This window comes from Quercus robur, chromosome 8 (genome assembly GCF_932294415.1).
Source record: "Quercus robur chromosome 8, dhQueRobu3.1, whole genome shotgun sequence".
In the NCBI taxonomy this organism is placed as follows: domain Eukaryota; kingdom Viridiplantae; phylum Streptophyta; class Magnoliopsida; order Fagales; family Fagaceae; genus Quercus; species Quercus robur.
In genome coordinates, this window is record NC_065541.1 from 51,521,752 (window position 1) to 51,540,896 (window position 19,145).

The window sequence follows — 19,145 nt, forward strand, 5'->3', positions numbered from 1 at the left end:
TGAGCACATATCCATTGGATTTAAGCATTTTGAGTTAAAGTGTGTCTCTATATCTTATATTAATTATTTAAGGAAGCTCTCTAAGGCGTTTATCTCTTTTATCTACAATAAGTGTAACTAGTGACTTTATGCCTCTCGTATCAACATGTGGAAGAACCCAAGAAACCTTGCTTTGGATTCTCATGACTAGATAGCTAACAATTAATTGTCTTTGAAAGTTTGTACATAATTTATGATGATCAATTTTATTTTTATTTTTTGTAAAAAAAAAAAAAAAAAAAAAAAAAAAAAAAAAAAAAAAACACCTCTAAATGATTCAGAGATAAAAGGACTAATGGTAGAAAAAGGACATAGAAATGAAAAGGATCATTTAACAGAGAATTATTTCAAATAAATGATTTTCACCAATTTTTCTTTGATGTTATTAAAAAAATTGCAATAATTGTGGATAAATTGGCTGCTATCTTGCAATGTCACCCTTCAGTTCAACGTTTATTGAATGTGGTTGATTGAATTTTAAATGTTTATTGCCAACATTGTACAAGATCTAACTAAGCTCAATACATTTGTTTGCATTTGCAGTTAGCATTGAATATGATAAGTAAACGGCAACGTTGTCACGTTGTGGACATAGCCAAAAAGGCTGTAAAAATAACTCCATCCTTAAATATCCTGCTTGTAGGAAATAATCGATCTAAACATTTGTTCATCTACTGAATTTGAAGCAATCATGGTACTCCTTAAGTTGTCCTTGACCCTTCTCATAAGTCATATCCACTAATTTAGCCAGCCTCTCCACATCTTCCCATCTACCCTGCTCTGCATACAAGTCTGATAAATACACATAATGGCTAGTATTATGTGGGTCCAATGCAACAAGTTGTTCAACCACAAACTCTGCAATCTCAATAGACCTGTGTGTTAATCTACAACACCCAAGAAGAACTCCCCAAATTCTTTTATCGGGCTTCACCGGCATTTTTCTTACAAATTCAAGTGCTTCTTCTATCTTTCCATGTCGACTCAGCAAATCCACCATGCAAGCATAGTGTGGAAGTTTGGGAGTAATGCCATACTTAGGTTCCATAGAATGAAACCAGCTCCAACCTTCATATTCTAGCCCACATTGACTACAAGCAGATAATACAGAAATAAAGACAATGTCATTGGGTTTCACCCCACAATCCAACATGTTCGAGAATGTTTTTAGTGCCTCAGGTCCACGCCCATTCATCCCGTACCCTTTGATCATTGAACTCCAACATATTAAATCTTTGGTGGGGATTTCATCAAAAAGAGCCTTTCCTTGCTTTATCCTTCCCAACTTGCAGTATAAGTCAATGAGGGCTGAAGTTAAATATGCGTTCAATGTGTACCCAGCTTTTATAACGTGAGCATGGATGCTTTCCCCAAGCTCTTGAGAACCAATTGGGGAACATGCTTGTAATAAACTGACAATAGTAATCTCGTTGGGCTTCTTGTTCATTGATTGCATCTGGTTAAGTGTATTGAAAGCATTATGGGGATTCCTGCCTTGAGCATAAGCTGAAATCATTGCACTCCAAGCTATAAGGTCTTTGTGATTGAGCTGATCAAATATAGTCCTAGCTGACTCCTCCTCACCAAATTTACTGTACATTCTTATAAGTACAGTTCCAACTGAAACAAAAGCCAAGAAACCCCGTTTTAGAATGTAACAATGAAATGCCAGCCCAAATTTATGTTCTTCTGCCTGTGAGGATGCCATAACTATATCCCTGACAATGGGTTCATTCGGTTCAAAGCAAGATAATTGCATCTTTAAGAAAATAGACAATGCCTTTTTTGGATGCTCATTCTCAATACACCCACGAATTATAGTCCTCCATGATATCGTGTCCCTCTTCCATATATCCTTAAAAACTCGAATTGATGCCTCAAGATTCCTACATTTTGCATACATATCTACAAGTGAATTCTGAACATTTATAAGACAATAAAACACACTTTTTATTGAAAACCCATGTATCTCTTTGCCTAAAGACAAGACACCAAGATCAGCACAAGCAGGTAGAATGCTTACAATGCTCACATGGTTTGGCTGCACACCATGACATTGCATATCCCTGAAAAACTCCAATGCCTCAAAGTACTGCTCATTTCTCACACATGCTGAAACCATTGCACTCCATAAAACTACATCCTTACTAGGTATCTGATGAAATAACTTCGACACAATTCCCATATCATACAAGGAATAACAACCAATAAGAGCCGTTAGCACCGACACTTCTGATTCAAACCCCATTTTGATCACCAAAGCATGAACTACCCACATCATACCCTCCCAATCCAATGCACCAACAGCCCGTATTACGCTTAATACCGTCACATAATTCGGCCTTTCTTCATTCTCAAGCATCTTTTTGAACAGCTCTACAGCTTCATTTGGCTGGTTTTTCCTCACCAAACCGGATATCTTAGATGTCCAAGATACTACATTCTCTCTTTGAGCATAAAAACCAACTGGGTCTTCATAAGTATTGTGCAAAGAACTATAGTTTACACAATGTATGGAGTTTCTCAAACAAATGTGCCTGTGGGTAATTTTTTCAAACAGTTTGAGTGCATTCCGAGGATGAGTAAACATTAGATAGAGAACTAACGAGTTTTAGGGTGTGAATTTATCTATGAGAAAAATGAGGGTTTATGCTTTTGGGAACGAAAGAGTAACTGAGTGAGTAAGCTCTGCGTGTGTGTGTGGGAGAGAGAGAGAGAGAGAGAGAGAGACTCCCTCTGTTTTTCAAACTATAGTTTAATTGCACCAAGATCTTAAAGCGGAGTGTCGTATTACACAAAAACTATACGACGTGTCGTATACTATACCTGAGGGGGAGATAAGAACGGTGTGTCGTATTCCTAATTCAAAAAATACAAGATTCGAGGTAGTAGAATTTTAAACGATGGGGATAGAATCATAGTAGTGGTGGGCTAAAGAGTACAGTGATAATGTCAATTTGTGTGCTAATGTCTGCCACTTTTGGACAAGCAAGAAACAAAATAGGTTTTGCCCATTTCTTTACATGACTTTATAAGTAGTCATTATTCATTAGATTAATGGAAGATCATGAAGTTTCTTTTGCCCCACAGCCTGGCTTTTGATAGAAAAGGGTTCATTGTTTTTGTTTTTTTGTTTACTTTTAAGTGCAAATTCCACGACAATATAGCCAAAGGATTTGCATTTGTGGTGTATGTGCTATTGTTCAAGGCATTACATTGAAGCCACCTTTTGACATTCAAAGGGAAATGATGTTCCTTTGGATGGCCCATTTGGAAAGTGAGCAATCTTGTGACTAGAAATCAATTTTTTTGTATAAATTTGATTATCAAAGTATTCCCTAGTCTTCTAATATAATTATGGTTCAATAGACAACATGACCACCTTAGTTCAATGGGTTTTAGCACTCAGTTATCATTAATTTTGCTTTTGTAAATTGTTTCTAGATTGCAGCCATGGGTTGCTTTCACTTGCTCCATCTGTTACTAGAAAAGTGAAACATTTTGTTACCTATAATTCTTCTTTCTTTCTCTTTTTCACCCACTAGATGAACCACGCGTGCAGCATTGACCCTCGTAATACAAGATTATTGTAACTTGCTTATGTAGTTGGACCTACAATTTCAAGATTCATGGATGGGGACGAGACACCCATGATCAGTTTATATTATATACTTTTGAAGCCCACATGACTTCATGTCATCATTCTAATATATATCTTAATTTAGTTTTTAGAGTGACAATTCATGCTAAACTATGTAAATTTAAATTAATTAGATCTCACATTCTTTTTGATGAAGGCAACCCAACACCAAACAAATCCTCATTTAAATCAAGTTCGATCTTCTCTAAATTTTCTAATTAAATTAGGGATGTTGCTTTTTTTTTTTTTTTATAAATTCTTTAATTTGAATTTGAATTTATTTTTACTGATTAATTAAATATGTATCATGAAATTAGAGAGAAACAATGGAAGAAGAATGGAGCCAAAGTAGATTTAGGGATGCCATGAATATTAACCCTTACTCATCAAAGAGTTTTCTAAAGATTAAAGGCAATCATCTCCACGATACAACTAAGTAGTATTTTATAGATTACAATTCTAGAGAATTTTGTGAATTTCTTTCAAATGTGTGTAATTCTATTTATTAGGAAAAAAGAAAAAGAAAAACCTTAATATGATTGAATATATATGGGTTAATTGAACTTTACCCAATGTGGTTTCACCCGTTAGTGCCTACTCATACTTTAATAAGTGTTAATTTACTCACATAAGGTCACTTCTATTAGACTTCTGTAATCCATCTTATCACTTTTATTGTTTAAAACAAAAAAAAGATAAATAAATAAATAAAAATAAATGAATATTCAACTTCGGCAACATAACCCCAAGGAATTGACTTAGTGGTTCATAAGGCCTCGTAATATCGATGAGATTCTAAGTTCAAAACAACTTATTAACATCTTGGAGCCACTCCCAAGGAATTCTTTCCTGTAATAACCAAGTATGCGTGGGACAGGAGAATCATATACACATAAGGAAATAGCCAAATACTTGAAGACGTCTCAATACTCTCGTTTCAAAAAAAAAAAAAATCCAACAACATTATTGTTAGGGATAGAGAAAGAGAGAAGGCAAGCCATAATTTGGATCTATGGTAGTACACACGATATACTATAATTAGTGGAGAATAAAATCGAACACAAAAATTGGATAGAAGATTTTCATTCCTTGGTGTGGTAGGTTTGATATTGCTACCACACATGACTTCAAAAGTTATTATGATATTGACGAAATGATGAGGAGCGTTCGTATTAGAAATATTATAACCAAAAAAAAAATGAAAGTTTTTTTTTTTAATAGAATGTAAAAACTTGTTATCACTACAAATCCAAGATATTATTAAGAGGGATGAACAAAAATCTTTTCTCTTCTATAGATTTCTTAAGACTTACCAATGAAAAAAAATCGTTGAAAAGTCACTCATGAAGTGACATTTGTAAAACTCTTAAATTTTGGATCAATTTCTGCATAATTCTCTTAATCTTGCTGGTTCAAGCAATCTATTTAGTAAACCTGAAAAACTTCAAACAAAAAAGTTGTTCATAACCTTTCGTTCATAATTTCTTTTCAGCAATCACATTTATATATTCTTAATTTATTCTTCATTCTACTATTTCCAATGTGTTAACATATATTTTGTTGAACTATTTTGTGTATTGCATGGGTTAATGACTAATAAAATTGAAGTTTTAGAGTTATTGGTTTAAGCTCTCTCTCTCTCTCTCTCTCTCTCTCTCTCTCTCTCTCTCTCTCTCTCTCTCTCTCTCTCTCTCTCTCTGGGGTTACTCTTTTCACCAAAAACTCCCCAAGCCTACATCCTTGGTGACCAAGAAAGAAGCATGTCTGGTCAAAACTTTTTTCCAAAGAATCCAAGCATAACAGAATATGAAGAAATCTTAATGCTCACCCTACCTCCTTAACAGCCTGTCTTGGCTCCATATCACTGCAAATTAAATTAAAATAATTTTATGCTTCCATTGACTTGGTTAACTAAATAATCTAAAATCTAAGTAAACATAGTCAAATCTTATCAGTAGCCTTTCGTTCATTACATTTAAGTTTCAATATAAACCCTTTTTAAATTAAATGGTTGTGTTTTCTGATGAATCACTTGCATAATTGTCATTTTGGTATAACTATATAATTTATATCTGCACACCAGCAAATACACACTATAATTTATGCTATTTGCACTGATTTATATGTTGATTTGCATTACTTAATTACTTGGTGTGAATTCTCTGATCTTCATTTTAATGTTAACTTTGTATACAAGTTGTAAACTTGTTCTCTCAACTCTCTCTTGTCATCAATGATGTGTGCGCGTGCACACCAGCAAATAAACACTATAATTTATGCTATTTGCACTGATTTATATGTTGATCTGCATTACTTAATTACTTGGTGTGAATTCTCTGATCTTCATTTTAATGTTAACTTTGTATACAAGTTGTAAACTTGTTCTCTCAACTCTCTCTTGTCATCAATGATGTGTGCGCGTGCACACCAGCAAATACACACTATAATTTATGCTATTTGCACTGATTTATATGTTGATCTGCATTACTTAATTACTTGTTGTGAATTCTCTGATCTTCATTTTAATGTTAACTTTGTATACAAGTTGTAAACTTGTTCTCTCAACTCTCTCTTGTCATCAATGATGTGTGCGCGTGCATCTCTCTCTTCTAGTCTTGTTAGGCTCTAGCCAACCATCTATATATATAATAGCCCCAACCTAGGTGGACAAACCATACCTTTTAGCTATATTCTACTTCTATACATAATGTCTGAATCCCAAACTTCCATAGAGCTTCCCATCTTAGACATTTCTCAGCCATTAAACCCATCTTTCCTGTCCTCCCTAGCGGAAGCCTGCAAAAAATGGGGCTTCTTCCACATCATTAATCATGGGATCTCCAAAGATCTTTTTAGCAAACTCTATTTGCTCTCAAATGACTTATTCAACCTCCCTTCTGACACTAAACTTAAAGTTGGTCCTTTCTCTTCCATCAAAACATATACTCCTCATTTCATTGCCTCCCCATACTTCGAGAGCCTTAGAGTTTCTGGACCAAACTTCCTTGACTCTGCTCAAAGTTCTGTCAATGCCCTCTTTGTCCAACAGAATTCTGAATTCAGGTAATATATATGTATGGCCAACCCTGAATAGTCTGTTTAGGATCCGGACTCCAAAATTTTGAGACTAAGGCTTGTTGTTGTCGTTGTATATATTATAGGAAGACAACCAACCCCTTATATGCTGGTTTCTTTTCTTTTGTGCTAGTTTCTTTGCATTCTAACTTGACCAAGAATTGTCCTTTTCTTAACTATAAGTTCTTTTTGTTAGTGAGATATTACAGGAATATGGAAGGAAGATGGAAGAATTGTCAAAGAACATTATAAAGGTATTACTGATGAGCTTGAAGGATGGTTTTGGTAAGAAAGATTATGAATCTGAATTCAAGAATTGTCACGGGTATATGAGAATAAATAACTACTCACCCCCAGAGAGTTTGGAAGTTGAGGTTGAGGGGCTTGGCATGCACACTGATATGAGTTGTGTAACAATAGTCTATCAAGATGAAATAGGAGGACTTCAAGTGAAATCAAAGGAGGGGAAGTGGATGGACATAAGGCCATGTGAAGGGACATTGGTGGTGAACATAGGGGACATGTTACAAGCTTGGAGCAATGAGAAGTTCAGGTCATCTGAACATCGTGTAGTATTAAAGCAACCGGCAAACCGGTTTTCTCTTGCTTTCTTTTGGTGCTTTGAGGATGAGAAGGTGATCATAGCACCAGATGAAGTGGTAGGAGAAGGAAATGTGAGGCTTTACAACCCCTTTGTTTGCTTAGATTACTTGAAATTCAGAGAGAGCAATGAGAGGGGCAAGTTTGAAAAGGTTGGGTTTACAGTTAGAGATTTTGCTGGGATTGGACACTAGATTTGATGGTTGAATATATATAAAGTTTCTTTTAATGTATGTACGTATATTTGATCACTTTTTTCATTAATAATTTATGAAGATATTAAAGCTGCGACTTATTGTGTAAAATGTTCCAGGCAAGATTCTTTTTGTGCTTTTAAATATGTGATATTACATATTAGTGATCACTGAATTTGTATGTTCCACTTTTTCCTGTTCTTTTCTTTTATGAGATTGCAGTATTTAAGGAAGGTTGTGTTGAGGAGATCAAATTGGGATTTACTTGAGTTTGGACTTTGGAGAGTTTTGACATGTAGTTTATAGGTCCAAAGGTTGTACAGTTGGAATTCCAAATTTCCAACACCCCAACTTATGTATTATTTTATATTATTGTTGTATTTATGTACGTAACACTGAATGGAGATGTAATTAAAGCTATAGCTAAAAGGCATCCAATGTTTATTTCTTAATTTTTGGGAATTTGTAGATTTATGAAAAAAAAAAAGATCAGGAACATAAACTCTTGGTTCAGACCATTGGATTTGGACTGGAAGTTTTAGAATGGGAGAGGATCTCAAGCCCATTTTATCCAACCTTTGCCAATTAATACAGCTCACAACATTGAAATAAACAGAGAATTTTAGATCAGGGACTCATGAGCATCCCTTAACTCCACAAAAAAACAAGACCCTATAGAATAGTGATGATACATGTATAATACTGTTTTTTTTTTTTTTTTTTTAAATTTATAAATTCCCATTATTTTAGTTTCTAGTTGAAAAGTTATGTGTGTTGTTGTAACATCCATTATTTGAGGAGGAAGTTGAAGTCAAATACATTACTTTTTCTTTTTCGGTTGGTTGTCTGTCATCCCCTAGGTTATTTAAATAGAAGTACCTGGGTTCCTCACAATTGGTCTCCCTCAGATTTAATCTTATTCAAATGTGTTGGTAAGACTGAAATAGCCAGCATTAAGCTGCCATGTGATGGGATGTATCGTGTATGTAGAGCCTGAAACAAAAATTGGTGTTTGTATAATTATTCAGGATACTTACTCTTTAAGTATTTTAGCACACTACAGATATCTTGACACCTTTAGTATAAGATAACTAGTCAGAGACTCATGTGATATGTGGGAATAGATAATTATTTTGTAATTGTGGTATAATGTATAATTTGTTCTCTATATTTGTTGAAAATAAATTGTTCTCCCTAAAAATTAAACAATTTCTATAATTATTTTTCACTTTTCTATCTCTACCAATATATATTTTGGGTGTGTTTGACTAATATTATTCCTTTATGAAGTGGTTTATATTCTTTGAAATTATGTTATAGTGTACTATGTTTTTTTTTTTGGGTACAATTAGAATTTTCAAATTTTAAATAAATTATTCAAATTTCTCATTCTTTTAAAGGTGATAATCATGATAATCAAAACTCATAACAAAATTATTTTTTAATGTTACTCAAATAATTGATAGGCACATTCAAATGCATAGCCAAGATTGTGTTTTGCTATAAATTCAAATTCTCACTTGTAAAATAACTATGTATTATCTCAAACAAAAATCAAATGAAAACTATAAGAGGGAGAAAGACTACTTTTAAAAAAGAACTAAAAATTACAACAACAAAATGTATTAACTCAAAATAGACTTATAAAAAAAAATGATTCATCAACCTTAAAGTGGAGTTGAGAGAGAGAGAGAGAGAGAATAATCATTTTTATCAGGAGAGAATGTGAGAGAGAATAACAAATTTATAGAAAACTAGTATGTAGTCCCGTGCATATGCATAAATACAATTAAAAACAATCACAATTATACATTCCTATTAGAAGAATTTCAAATTATACATAGTATTAGCTTATATATTTTTTTAAACCATACATTTCTAAAATATGTAATGGTTTCTCATTTTATAAATATATATATATATATATATATATATTTGTTTTTTACCTAATAATTTACTTGCCACAAATATTTAAAAAAATAAATAAATGAACACATGATGAAACATTGGACTCCAATTGAAATCTAATTTAGAATCTAATTAGATTTGCACTCTTCGATTTTTACACTCAATAATTCCCTTGGAACAAATTTGAAAATTAAATGGGAAACTTGTCTCATATAAGTTTTTGAATTTTTGTACTAAGTGAGTTATTGTATCAAGATTCACCAAACCAATACCCAAGGAAAAAAATCAATAAAATATATGATAGTAACAACAATAGGAAAATTCAAATAAAATTTCGGATTAAATTGTAACAATCTGAATCAAAAGTTCCAGTAGAAAGATAAGGTAGAGTGATCCACTCCAAGAAGGCAACCAAACTTGCATAAATATAGAATAATAAATCTCTCTCCTAAAAATTTACATTGTTCATAACCTTAACCTTCATTGGAAATTTTAAAAACATAGTTACTCACATCTACCATCCAGACATCTACAACCGGGTCCTTTCCAATTCGCATGAGATTCCATTGATCACTAAGTTCCTTTGCAGCCTGCAAAAAGTATGGACGACAGCAGTGCTTTCTTCATTGTTATAAGTGCCAAATCTGAACAAAAAGCCAAATATAAGGGTAGTGAATTTTAAGCATAATGTGCATCTAATCACATATTAGCAATTTATAACAAATGTAAAGATGCAAACTTTGTAAGTGAATAGTAAACCAAACTCAGTGCCAGAGCCAGGAAGAAAGCACTTTAATTCGAAACTTAGTGCAAATGTAAAGATGCAAGGCCAAAATTGGGAATTAACCATGTTTGTCAAACAATATAATTAGTAGACACTGTTTTGAAAGTATATTTCATACTAATATCTCGAGTTTAAAAGACTCAATTTAGGACCTATAAATCGAGTCTCAAAGACTCGATTTTCATGTTCTGATCAGATTTGAGCTGGTGCTTTTCCACGTGGCGTCCACCTGGAAATCGAGTCTTAGAGACTCGATTTATATCTATAAAACATTTCAAGTGTTTGGAGTACAAAACATAGATCAGCCATCAACCACCACCACATACAAGCACAGACCAGCCACTATCAACCCACAAATTCGAGCATTAATCCAACAATTCAACACAAATCCAACCAAATCCACCCCCAACAACCACCTAAAATCCAGATTAAAAATAAATAAATAAAAACCCCAAAACCCACCACCCGTTTAGCTTGTTGATCGAGGTTCTCTGCAAGAAAATCCAAAAACCACGACCTTAAAAGTAGGTATTTTAAAGGGTGGCAGGATCGGTTAGGAGTTTAGGTGACTATGGGTTGATCAGATTGGTGGTTTAGAGTTTGGGTGGCTGTGGGTTGGCTGGATTAGGTGGTTGTGGGTTGATACCTGGGTCGCGCGGCGTGGGTCTAGTGTGGTGGTGCGGTGGTGGCGTGGTCTGGCTGGATCAGGCGGCTGTGGGTTCTTTGGCTTCTGGTCAGGTCTGCGTGGTGGTGTGGGGGTTTACTCTGGTCTGATGAGAAGGTGGGGTGGGGGTTGGGTGGGGGGAATGGTTTGTACATGAGAGAGCTGAACATGTGTGTAAGGAGGTTGAATATGCAGGGTTAAAAGGGCTTATAAATCGAGTCTTAGAGACTTGATTTTCAGGTGAACACCTCGTGAAAAAAATGCCAAATCAGACGTAATCAGAACACTAAAACCAAGTCTTTGAAACTCGATTTATAAGCCCTAAATCAAGTCTTTTAAACTTGAGATATTAGTAAAAAATATAGTTTTGTAACCTACTAATTATATTGTTTGGCAAACAGGTTTAATTCCCAATTTTGGCCAAACTCTGGCTCTGCTATCTTTTTGGAAATTCCTTGCATCCACCTTTTTTTTCTTCTTTTTTTATTGAATAGTAAACTCAATGCATTTCATCCCTATAAAAATAGTCACATGTTACCATCCTAATGGCTGGATGCAATGTACCCAAACCAAGTTCTTATTGTAATCTCTTTGGTTTTCGCGTTTAGCAACAAAATTAAGAAAACTTAATTGATACAATAACTCACTTAACACAAAAATTCAAAAACTTTTATGAGACACGTGGCACAAAATTGGAACTCTAATTTAGAATTTTAATTTGACTTTCTCTCAGTTTCACCTATTATTATTATTATTATTATTATTATTATTATTATATAAGATAAGAAGAAAAAGTGTTAAAATAAAAAATATTGTAATAAACACCAAATTATCTAAGTCATGCTATGTAATAAAATAACATTATATTCTTATAAACTATCTTTATAATGTAATAGAATAATATTTATGAAATCAAAGAAAAGGAAAAGATAATAACTTAAAAACACAAAACTAAATCACATCAACCCAAATTAGAGTTCTAAAGAACACAAAAATTAATCAACCTAAAGTAGAGATGCAAGAAAAAAATCCAACAAAAAATGAAAAAAATTGAGAGAAAGAACCTTTTTTTGTGTGGGAAAACTATAGATAGAACCGGAGAGAATTACAAATTTATAATAAAAAGATGAGAATAAGAAGAGCCAAAAATAAAGGAAGATAAAGGGATAGAGGAAGGGTGATATTAAGATAGATAATAGTGGGGAGATGAAAAGATAGAAGGGAGGGGAAATGTTGGAGCAAGTGTAACAATAAGTTGAGAATTAATACTATATATATATATATATATATATATATATATATAACAGAAGAATAGAAATAATAAATGTTACAATTTAGCTTTTAGATATATATATATATATATATATATATATATATATAGATTTCCTTGTTGTATGTAGCCCAAGTAATTGGGTGGTGTATATATATATGCTAATAATCCATGTAACTCTTGTCACAGCTATCACAATAAAATTTTAACAACATTGTAGACATGGGGAATGGGAACATGAACGTAACCCTAGTTTTGAATAAGCCACATAAATTTGCGTGTTTGTGTGTGAGGACTGATCTTTTCTACTCTAAATTTGTGTTTTTTGCATCTCATAGATCTAAATTAGATTTACTATTTCTTAATCCTAGGGATTGACTTAGTGGTTCCTAAGACCTTATGAAATCCATGATATCTTTGATTCGAAATCTCTTACCATCATCTTAAGACCACCACAAAGGGATTCCTCCCTATAATAACCTAGTGTATGTGGAACAAGGGGGCTACACACACTCGAGGAAATAATTAGATATTTGAAAATGTTTGAATATCCTTGTTTGTCCCAAAAAAAAAAAAAAAAAAAAAAAAAAAATCTTAACACATGTATTTAATGTATACCTCTGCCTATATGGTCGCCAACTACAAATAGGAAGAGGATAAAAAATAATACTTTTAATCTTAGCCTTCTTATCATCCGGTAAACTTGGTCTTTTGGTCAGCAAGAAAACAATAGCTCCATTCAATTGAAATTTTCAAGTCTTTGCTTCTCTAACTAAGATACATATTAATGAAGAGGAAGTAAGAATAACACAATGATCAGTTGAAGCCGCAAAAGAAGGCTGCCAATATTACATTCCACTTGTGTATAACGTGCAAAATGCAGTATACACTTGGCTCATCATAGAACCTAAAGAATTCATGACATGCAGGTCACATGCTTATATTATAATGTAGCTTGGAATATCGAAGCAACAAGAATGAATGCAAGTGTGGGGTCTAAGGGATGAAATTTAGTGTTGCTTCCTCAACGTTTTAATCTTTTAATGTTTCTTTAAGAATTAATCAACAGGTTGTTTGTTTGTGAATGCTTGAAGTTGGCATTTGACAACTTGTCACTTTTTTGCAGACCCATTTGACATAAAAATAATTCAATTTCAATAGTCAATCAGCCATGTAGTCAATGATATACAATAAAGTATGGTCTAATCATGTCCTCATTTACAGCAATGTGAGCACAGATAACCTGGCTGTTTTGATCGAGATGGTCTGCCAAACATTAATTCTACAACAGGTCCCTAGCTAGCAAGTCTCTTCTTTCCATTAACATATTTGATTAAGCCACCAAGATTACTTAATAATTCTAATAATAGGATTAGTCAAATCAAGGTTTTGAATTCATCTGCTTGCCGTCTAGTAGTGGATTCCCAAATTGGGATTTACATTTGTTGGACTCAAGAAATATAAATGCTTATAGGTTAATACCAACTTTCAAGCAAAAGTTCAGTAACCATGTAAGCATGAGAGTAAAAAAGAAGAGCACTAAAATGTTTTCGGATAAAATAATTTGTGACTTTCCTAAATTTTCAGTGTCAAGATCATTATCAAAAATGTTTTCCTTTTTTTAATTAGTAGCTAGTTACATTCCTTAAAAGACAATCAGTCACACACACACACACACACACAAAACGAGTTCCTGTGAGCACAAACTTTATAGTCTCACAGTTGCTTAAAAGCTTTGCAAGCATTCTATTGTTCTCCCTCACTCTGCAGTAGAATGAACCGTGGTAAATGTTAAGAACAAAGGGACTTCAACTTTATTAGCAGTTGTGAGTTGTAACTGGAAACTATCAGTTGTATGCCATAATAAAAGCAAACAAACTACATCATACAAATGAGAGCCCTTTATAGAGAGGTCCATACATTAGCTTGTGGTACATAAAGTACATCCAGGTTTTTGGTTCTCCATCATTTAGACAAGCCATTGGTCAAGCTTATTGGCTACTCTTAAGGTTGAGAAGTTGCTCCGGAATGCATGTTAGGAAGTAGATTAAATTTCTCCAATTACAACTATGCATAAAACTACACCTTACACAACAAATCAAGAAACTAATACTACTGATATGAGAAATTCTACAATACAAGGTGATAATAGCCAGCTTCAACATTTCTTCTCAACACTTGAAGGCAATTTTCCAGAGTGCTTGTTTGATCATTCCCACCGATGCAATTGCTGCACCTCGAAACTGAAACCAAGTTAAAAGAATCAGCATTTATAAACATTGACAGTGTGGACTTGGAAGCAACTTAAAGGAAAATTAATCCTGATGGCCACTATGGTTCTGATATCTCCCTTATAGGACAACTTTTTAGAGTGCAGCTATAGTGGGTATCATTTTGAAGTCATGCCAAAATGAAATGGATACTAGTACTTGAAGGCAAAGTTAACTAGTACCTTATCACCTTCGCTTTATTTTTTATCATAGAGTATGCCATTAGAAACTAAAGTACCATCAGAAGTCATCATTCCATGAAATTAAATCCAATGACATCCTGATCGTACTAAGTTATTGAGGTGAATAAAAATGAACCAAAAGAGAGGGGGTGGGGGGAAGTCACTGGAGTCTGCCTAAAACAGCATGAAGGACAAACCTTTGATTTTAAGGTCAATGCCAGAATGCCATCAAGAGCAGATGATTGTACTGAATGCGCATCCAAGTGCAGATTATTTATCACATCCATGACGTCGAGCAAAATATACTCCCTATAAGGACATCTCATCTCAATCAGAACCTCCTGTTCTTTTATACTTACTTTCACATCTAATGGCAAGCCATCGTCAGGAACAACTCTATTGAGCTCTGGGTCAGTCTCATCAATGTCACAAGCCTTCCTCTTGTTAATCCAATGCTTCTTGCCATTATCAATCTTTTTGATATCATAATTATCTGATGTATGCTCTATAATATCCTGGTTCCTTCGGGCTCTTCCTTCAAAATCTACTGAATCCATGCAGGATTCCAACTCTTCTACCCTTGCCTCTAGCTCTTTCAAGTATTTAATTGTGTCAGTGAGAATTGATGCTTTGTCAATCTGCATAAACATGAGGAAGTGAATAAGTATAAAACGGAGTAAGAAACTCAATTTGAAATCCAGGAAATGATTTGAGTAAATACTGCATAGATGGTACAAGTGACTAAAATAGATAATATCAGTGCATGCTAACTTTCTTTCTTTCCTAAGAATAATAACACGTGTCTTTTCTTATATTTAAAACTGTTGTGAAAACTTCAAGAACTGATTGAATATCTGAGATTATATTTGTTTAAGCACTCACTTTAAAGCTGTGAACACTTGAGACTTCTACAAAAATGAAGAGAATTTTATTAGAGTGAAAGTATGCTTAATTACCTCACTGATAGAAGGAACCATTGATCTGAGAACCAGAAACTTTTCATTCTCTCTTCTATTATCTGACAGAACATTTCCTATGCAAATATCATCACTTTCCAGTTTACAAAGCCAATCTTTTCCACCATTTTCTTTCTGGGACCTAATCAAGTCACCACCATACATCAAAGGGACTGTAAATAAAACCTTCTTAAGCATTCTCTGATGTACCTGTGGCCTATGAGCATCATCAATTGATTCTCTCTTCCAACTCAGAAAACTGGATTTGCAATCACCATAGTGAAAACATCGGTTTTCAATCAACTGAGCCGAACTTCCTAGAATAGCAGAAATAATTCTTTTGTAGTGCAAAACATCATCTGCTCCAAGATCCAAGGAACTTAGTTTTGTGTGATTGGAGTTTTGAAGTTCTTGCAAATGACTGTGGTTTACATTTTCTTGCTTGGGAGTAGAAATGGCCTTTTCTTGATTCACAAAAGCTTCAGAGATACAGTCACTGGAATGCATGGAATCTTGAACACCATTGCTGAAGTCATCATCCATTAAATGCCAGCTCTGAACTTGAGAAGCCCCACCATTCATGCCTTCAAGCATGAAGGAGTCTTCTGTCCAGTAATTGTGCTCGCAACCATTGGAACATTCATCAGGAGAATCCATGTTGATTTCTTCACGGATATTTCCTCCTAATTCGTTGATTCCTTCCTGATCAAACTTGATTTCTTCTGAGGGGGAATATAGATTCTCCAAGCCCAAAGTATCCACTATCTCATGGTTTACCTTGGCACACATTGGATCTCTATCGTCATCTCCTTTGTGAGGAGCCGAAGAAGATTTATCAGAACATACAGGCTTTGACAATTCTAATAAGGAGGTTTTGATGTGTTGAAGGAGACTAGGGTCCTCTGAGACCTTAAGAAAGTACAGAAAAGAGTAGAATACTTAATGTGTGGATAAGTTGTACTGCTGAATTAATTTGTATATAGTAAACCAAAATTCAGAAGTCTAGTTCCACAAAACAAATTACCAGTTCAGTCACACCTAGCTCAATCACACCCCCCAGATAGGGAAAACACATTACAGTCTGCAAAATAGAAAAAAAATAAATGGTGAAAATGATGCCCAAACAAAAGAAGAATACATTGTTTCCAGGGTAGAATTATTACAGGTGAACAAGGAATTTGGTAAGTGGTAACCCCAAACATTTCTGGACTGGATTATCCATTTAAGTTTTATATATTGCATTAAAGATGTTTAAATTTAATGCATATAGAACAAGTCAGAAAGGGAGAACTCCAATAGAAAGTACACACGTTTCTTTTCAACTTGAAGTACACTATATTTATGTAAATGTGCATATATTACTTTGTCCAAACCTAATGGCTGATGTTAAAAGTGCAGGCAGAGGGAACAAATAAAGCATGAACATTTATAGAAATTTGAATTACACAGCTAAAGTGCGTCTTAAGGTCACAGGATGACAGTTCCCTTCATCTCTAGAAAAGAAGGTGTTTATTTTTTAAATTTCTGGATTCCTTTGCAACATTAGAGATGCTGAATGAAGACATTCCCTCTACAACCACAACCTGTTACTTTGTTTTCTTAATTACTAAAACAGATAACAAGTCAAAGTCCAAAAGGCTGTATTTTTGCCAAAATAGTAAATGCAAATGTATATACTTATATAATGAATCTAAAAAAATGAGATTATCATACCTGAATAGATGCACTCTGAAAGCAGTCATCGTAGTTGTAGGAATGCAAAGTTCACAGAGAAATAGAAAGAGTCAGTTTGTTTAGCTGCTTGTGATACAATTTGGCTACATTATTAGTTGAAACTGTCACAATTATGAAACAGATATCTGCCAAAAAAACCAACCTTAGCTAGCAAAGATCGAGAGAATATTTTACTATCAGCATATTGAGCATTGGATAACCAGATGGTTTGACCACTTGCTAATGCTCTTCCAGGCAAACTGTGCAAAAATAGGAGGAAGAATGATCAAAATATTTAAGTATGAAGCATATACATACTAACAGAACCAATAACCAAAACCATTACATATTGGGAAATATTAGTAAGTCAAAGCATGAAAATAGATCTGCAGAAGAGATTAGTACCCTTGGCCTGGATTGAATACAAAGGACATGCAAACCAAGTAATACCACTCTGCATCAGTGAGATCCTCTGGTGACAATGCTGCAGAAGGCCTCTTGGCTTGTTGTTGTTGGTCGGTTTCATCTTCTAAGAGAGACAGGTAAAGTTCTCTCAATTGCTCACTCCTCTGTAAGCCTATTTTATCAGCCTTAAGTTCCGTGGTTTGGACTGTCTTCATAGTCTTGATATCTCCATTATAGTACCCATCACCCCAATTCAGTACCCTGAAAAATATTTATCACAGCATATCTTCTCAAAGTAAGCTATAAGAAGTGTGACAGGAAAACTCATGTAACTTGACTTTTTTTTTATGTCATTAAGTTATAGTTTAAGTGAAACAATGTAGCCAGAGTTATAGATTGCAGTAGCCAAGCATTTACTCAAATTGTCATTTCCAAATTCCATCTTTCATTATCAACTTTCCCTTTTATCAATTATTATTCTGAAAGGAGAAAGAAACTTATCAAGTGTATTTAAGCTCAAGTGGATGCCTTGCAATCTCACATCCTTTTCTACATACCAGTTTCAATTACATACCCATGACTGATTTTCACCAACGAGACAGTGGCTAAGCTAGAATTCAATGACTTAGTACAGATACAAGCATCAGTTTTAAGAAATTTAAGTGGGAAAAAAAAAAAAAATAGGCCCCATTCACTACATTTATCAATTCCTCTGCGGAAGATTTGTTGCAGACAAATAGTAATTTTTTACAAGGACTATTCTGAGTTTGAGTTGAACTAAAGTTCCCACTTTGGAAAAACTTTTTCCATGGAGCTAAAGACAGAAGTTGTTCATTATACTGGATTCCTTCTTTTTATACTAAACCTGATATGGAAGTAAAGAAACAAGAACACAATTGCACCAAAGAAATATTAGTGAAAGAAAATGAAACATCATGGCAAAGGACATGATACATCTAAATCACCAAAGAGTAAAGAGGCAGCAGGTACCCTTGTTGTGAGGTGGACAGTGACCAGAAAATTGCATAGCTCCACTGGATACTCCTTACAGCAACAGCAAGCTGTTTCCTAAGGTTCTCTGGCACCCCCTCATGTGTTTGACAGCCATTAGCCATTTCCAAACAAATAACTTCAGATTGATCTTACACAATTCAGAATAAGGTCATCAACTTTTCAAAGTCCACAAAAGTAGTGGCTTCTACTTTTCCAGCTGACCCAGCTGGTGGTTATTTTCTTGCAGTAGAGTGAAATATGGAAACTGCACTGGCTTTCTGTTAAGAATTCATGGTTACCAGACGATCAACAATATCTCAGACCAACTTGGTGTTGGGGAGTTTTGCCTTTATGGTTTGGGACAGAAACCAAGAAGGGTAGGGAGAGTTGAACTTTATATTGGCTTGGTTCATTACTAGGGAGTAGTAGGGACTAGACTGTGGCCTTAGAGA

General features: G+C 34.2%; 3 protein-coding genes across 4 annotated transcripts; 1 reads left to right on the forward strand and 2 right to left on the reverse strand.

The window, feature by feature from the left end:
- Positions 1-338: 338 nt before the first annotated feature.
- LOC126696918 (pentatricopeptide repeat-containing protein At3g57430, chloroplastic-like) lies at positions 339-3,022 on the reverse strand. The gene has a single exon (XM_050393676.1). The coding sequence runs from the start codon at positions 2,627-2,629 to the stop codon at positions 707-709; it is 1,923 nt and encodes a 640-aa protein (XP_050249633.1). The 5' UTR covers positions 2,630-3,022; the 3' UTR covers positions 339-706.
- A 3,168-nt stretch (positions 3,023-6,190) lies between these two features.
- LOC126696919 (gibberellin 20-oxidase-like protein) lies at positions 6,191-7,645 on the forward strand. The gene is made up of 2 exons (XM_050393677.1): positions 6,191-6,742; positions 6,951-7,645. The coding sequence occupies exons 1-2, from the start codon at positions 6,387-6,389 to the stop codon at positions 7,546-7,548; spliced, it is 954 nt and encodes a 317-aa protein (XP_050249634.1). The 5' UTR covers positions 6,191-6,386; the 3' UTR covers positions 7,549-7,645.
- Positions 7,646-13,965: 6,320 nt separating this feature from the next.
- On the reverse strand, positions 13,966-19,145 carry LOC126696920 (transcription factor MYC1). Of its 2 annotated transcripts, none has more exons than XM_050393678.1 (8): positions 18,691-19,145; positions 17,701-17,961; positions 17,459-17,555; positions 17,296-17,310; positions 16,607-16,663; positions 15,583-16,491; positions 14,824-15,264; positions 13,966-14,417 (listed from the first exon to the last, which is right to left on the reverse strand). In XM_050393678.1, exons 1-8 carry the CDS (start codon positions 18,813-18,815, stop codon positions 14,346-14,348), a joined length of 1,977 nt encoding a protein of 658 aa, XP_050249635.1. In that variant the 5' UTR covers positions 18,816-19,145; the 3' UTR covers positions 13,966-14,345. The 2 variants fall into 2 exon arrangements, with proteins under 2 accessions (XP_050249635.1, XP_050249636.1); XM_050393679.1 differs by lacking the exon at positions 18,691-19,145 and adding an exon at positions 18,258-18,528.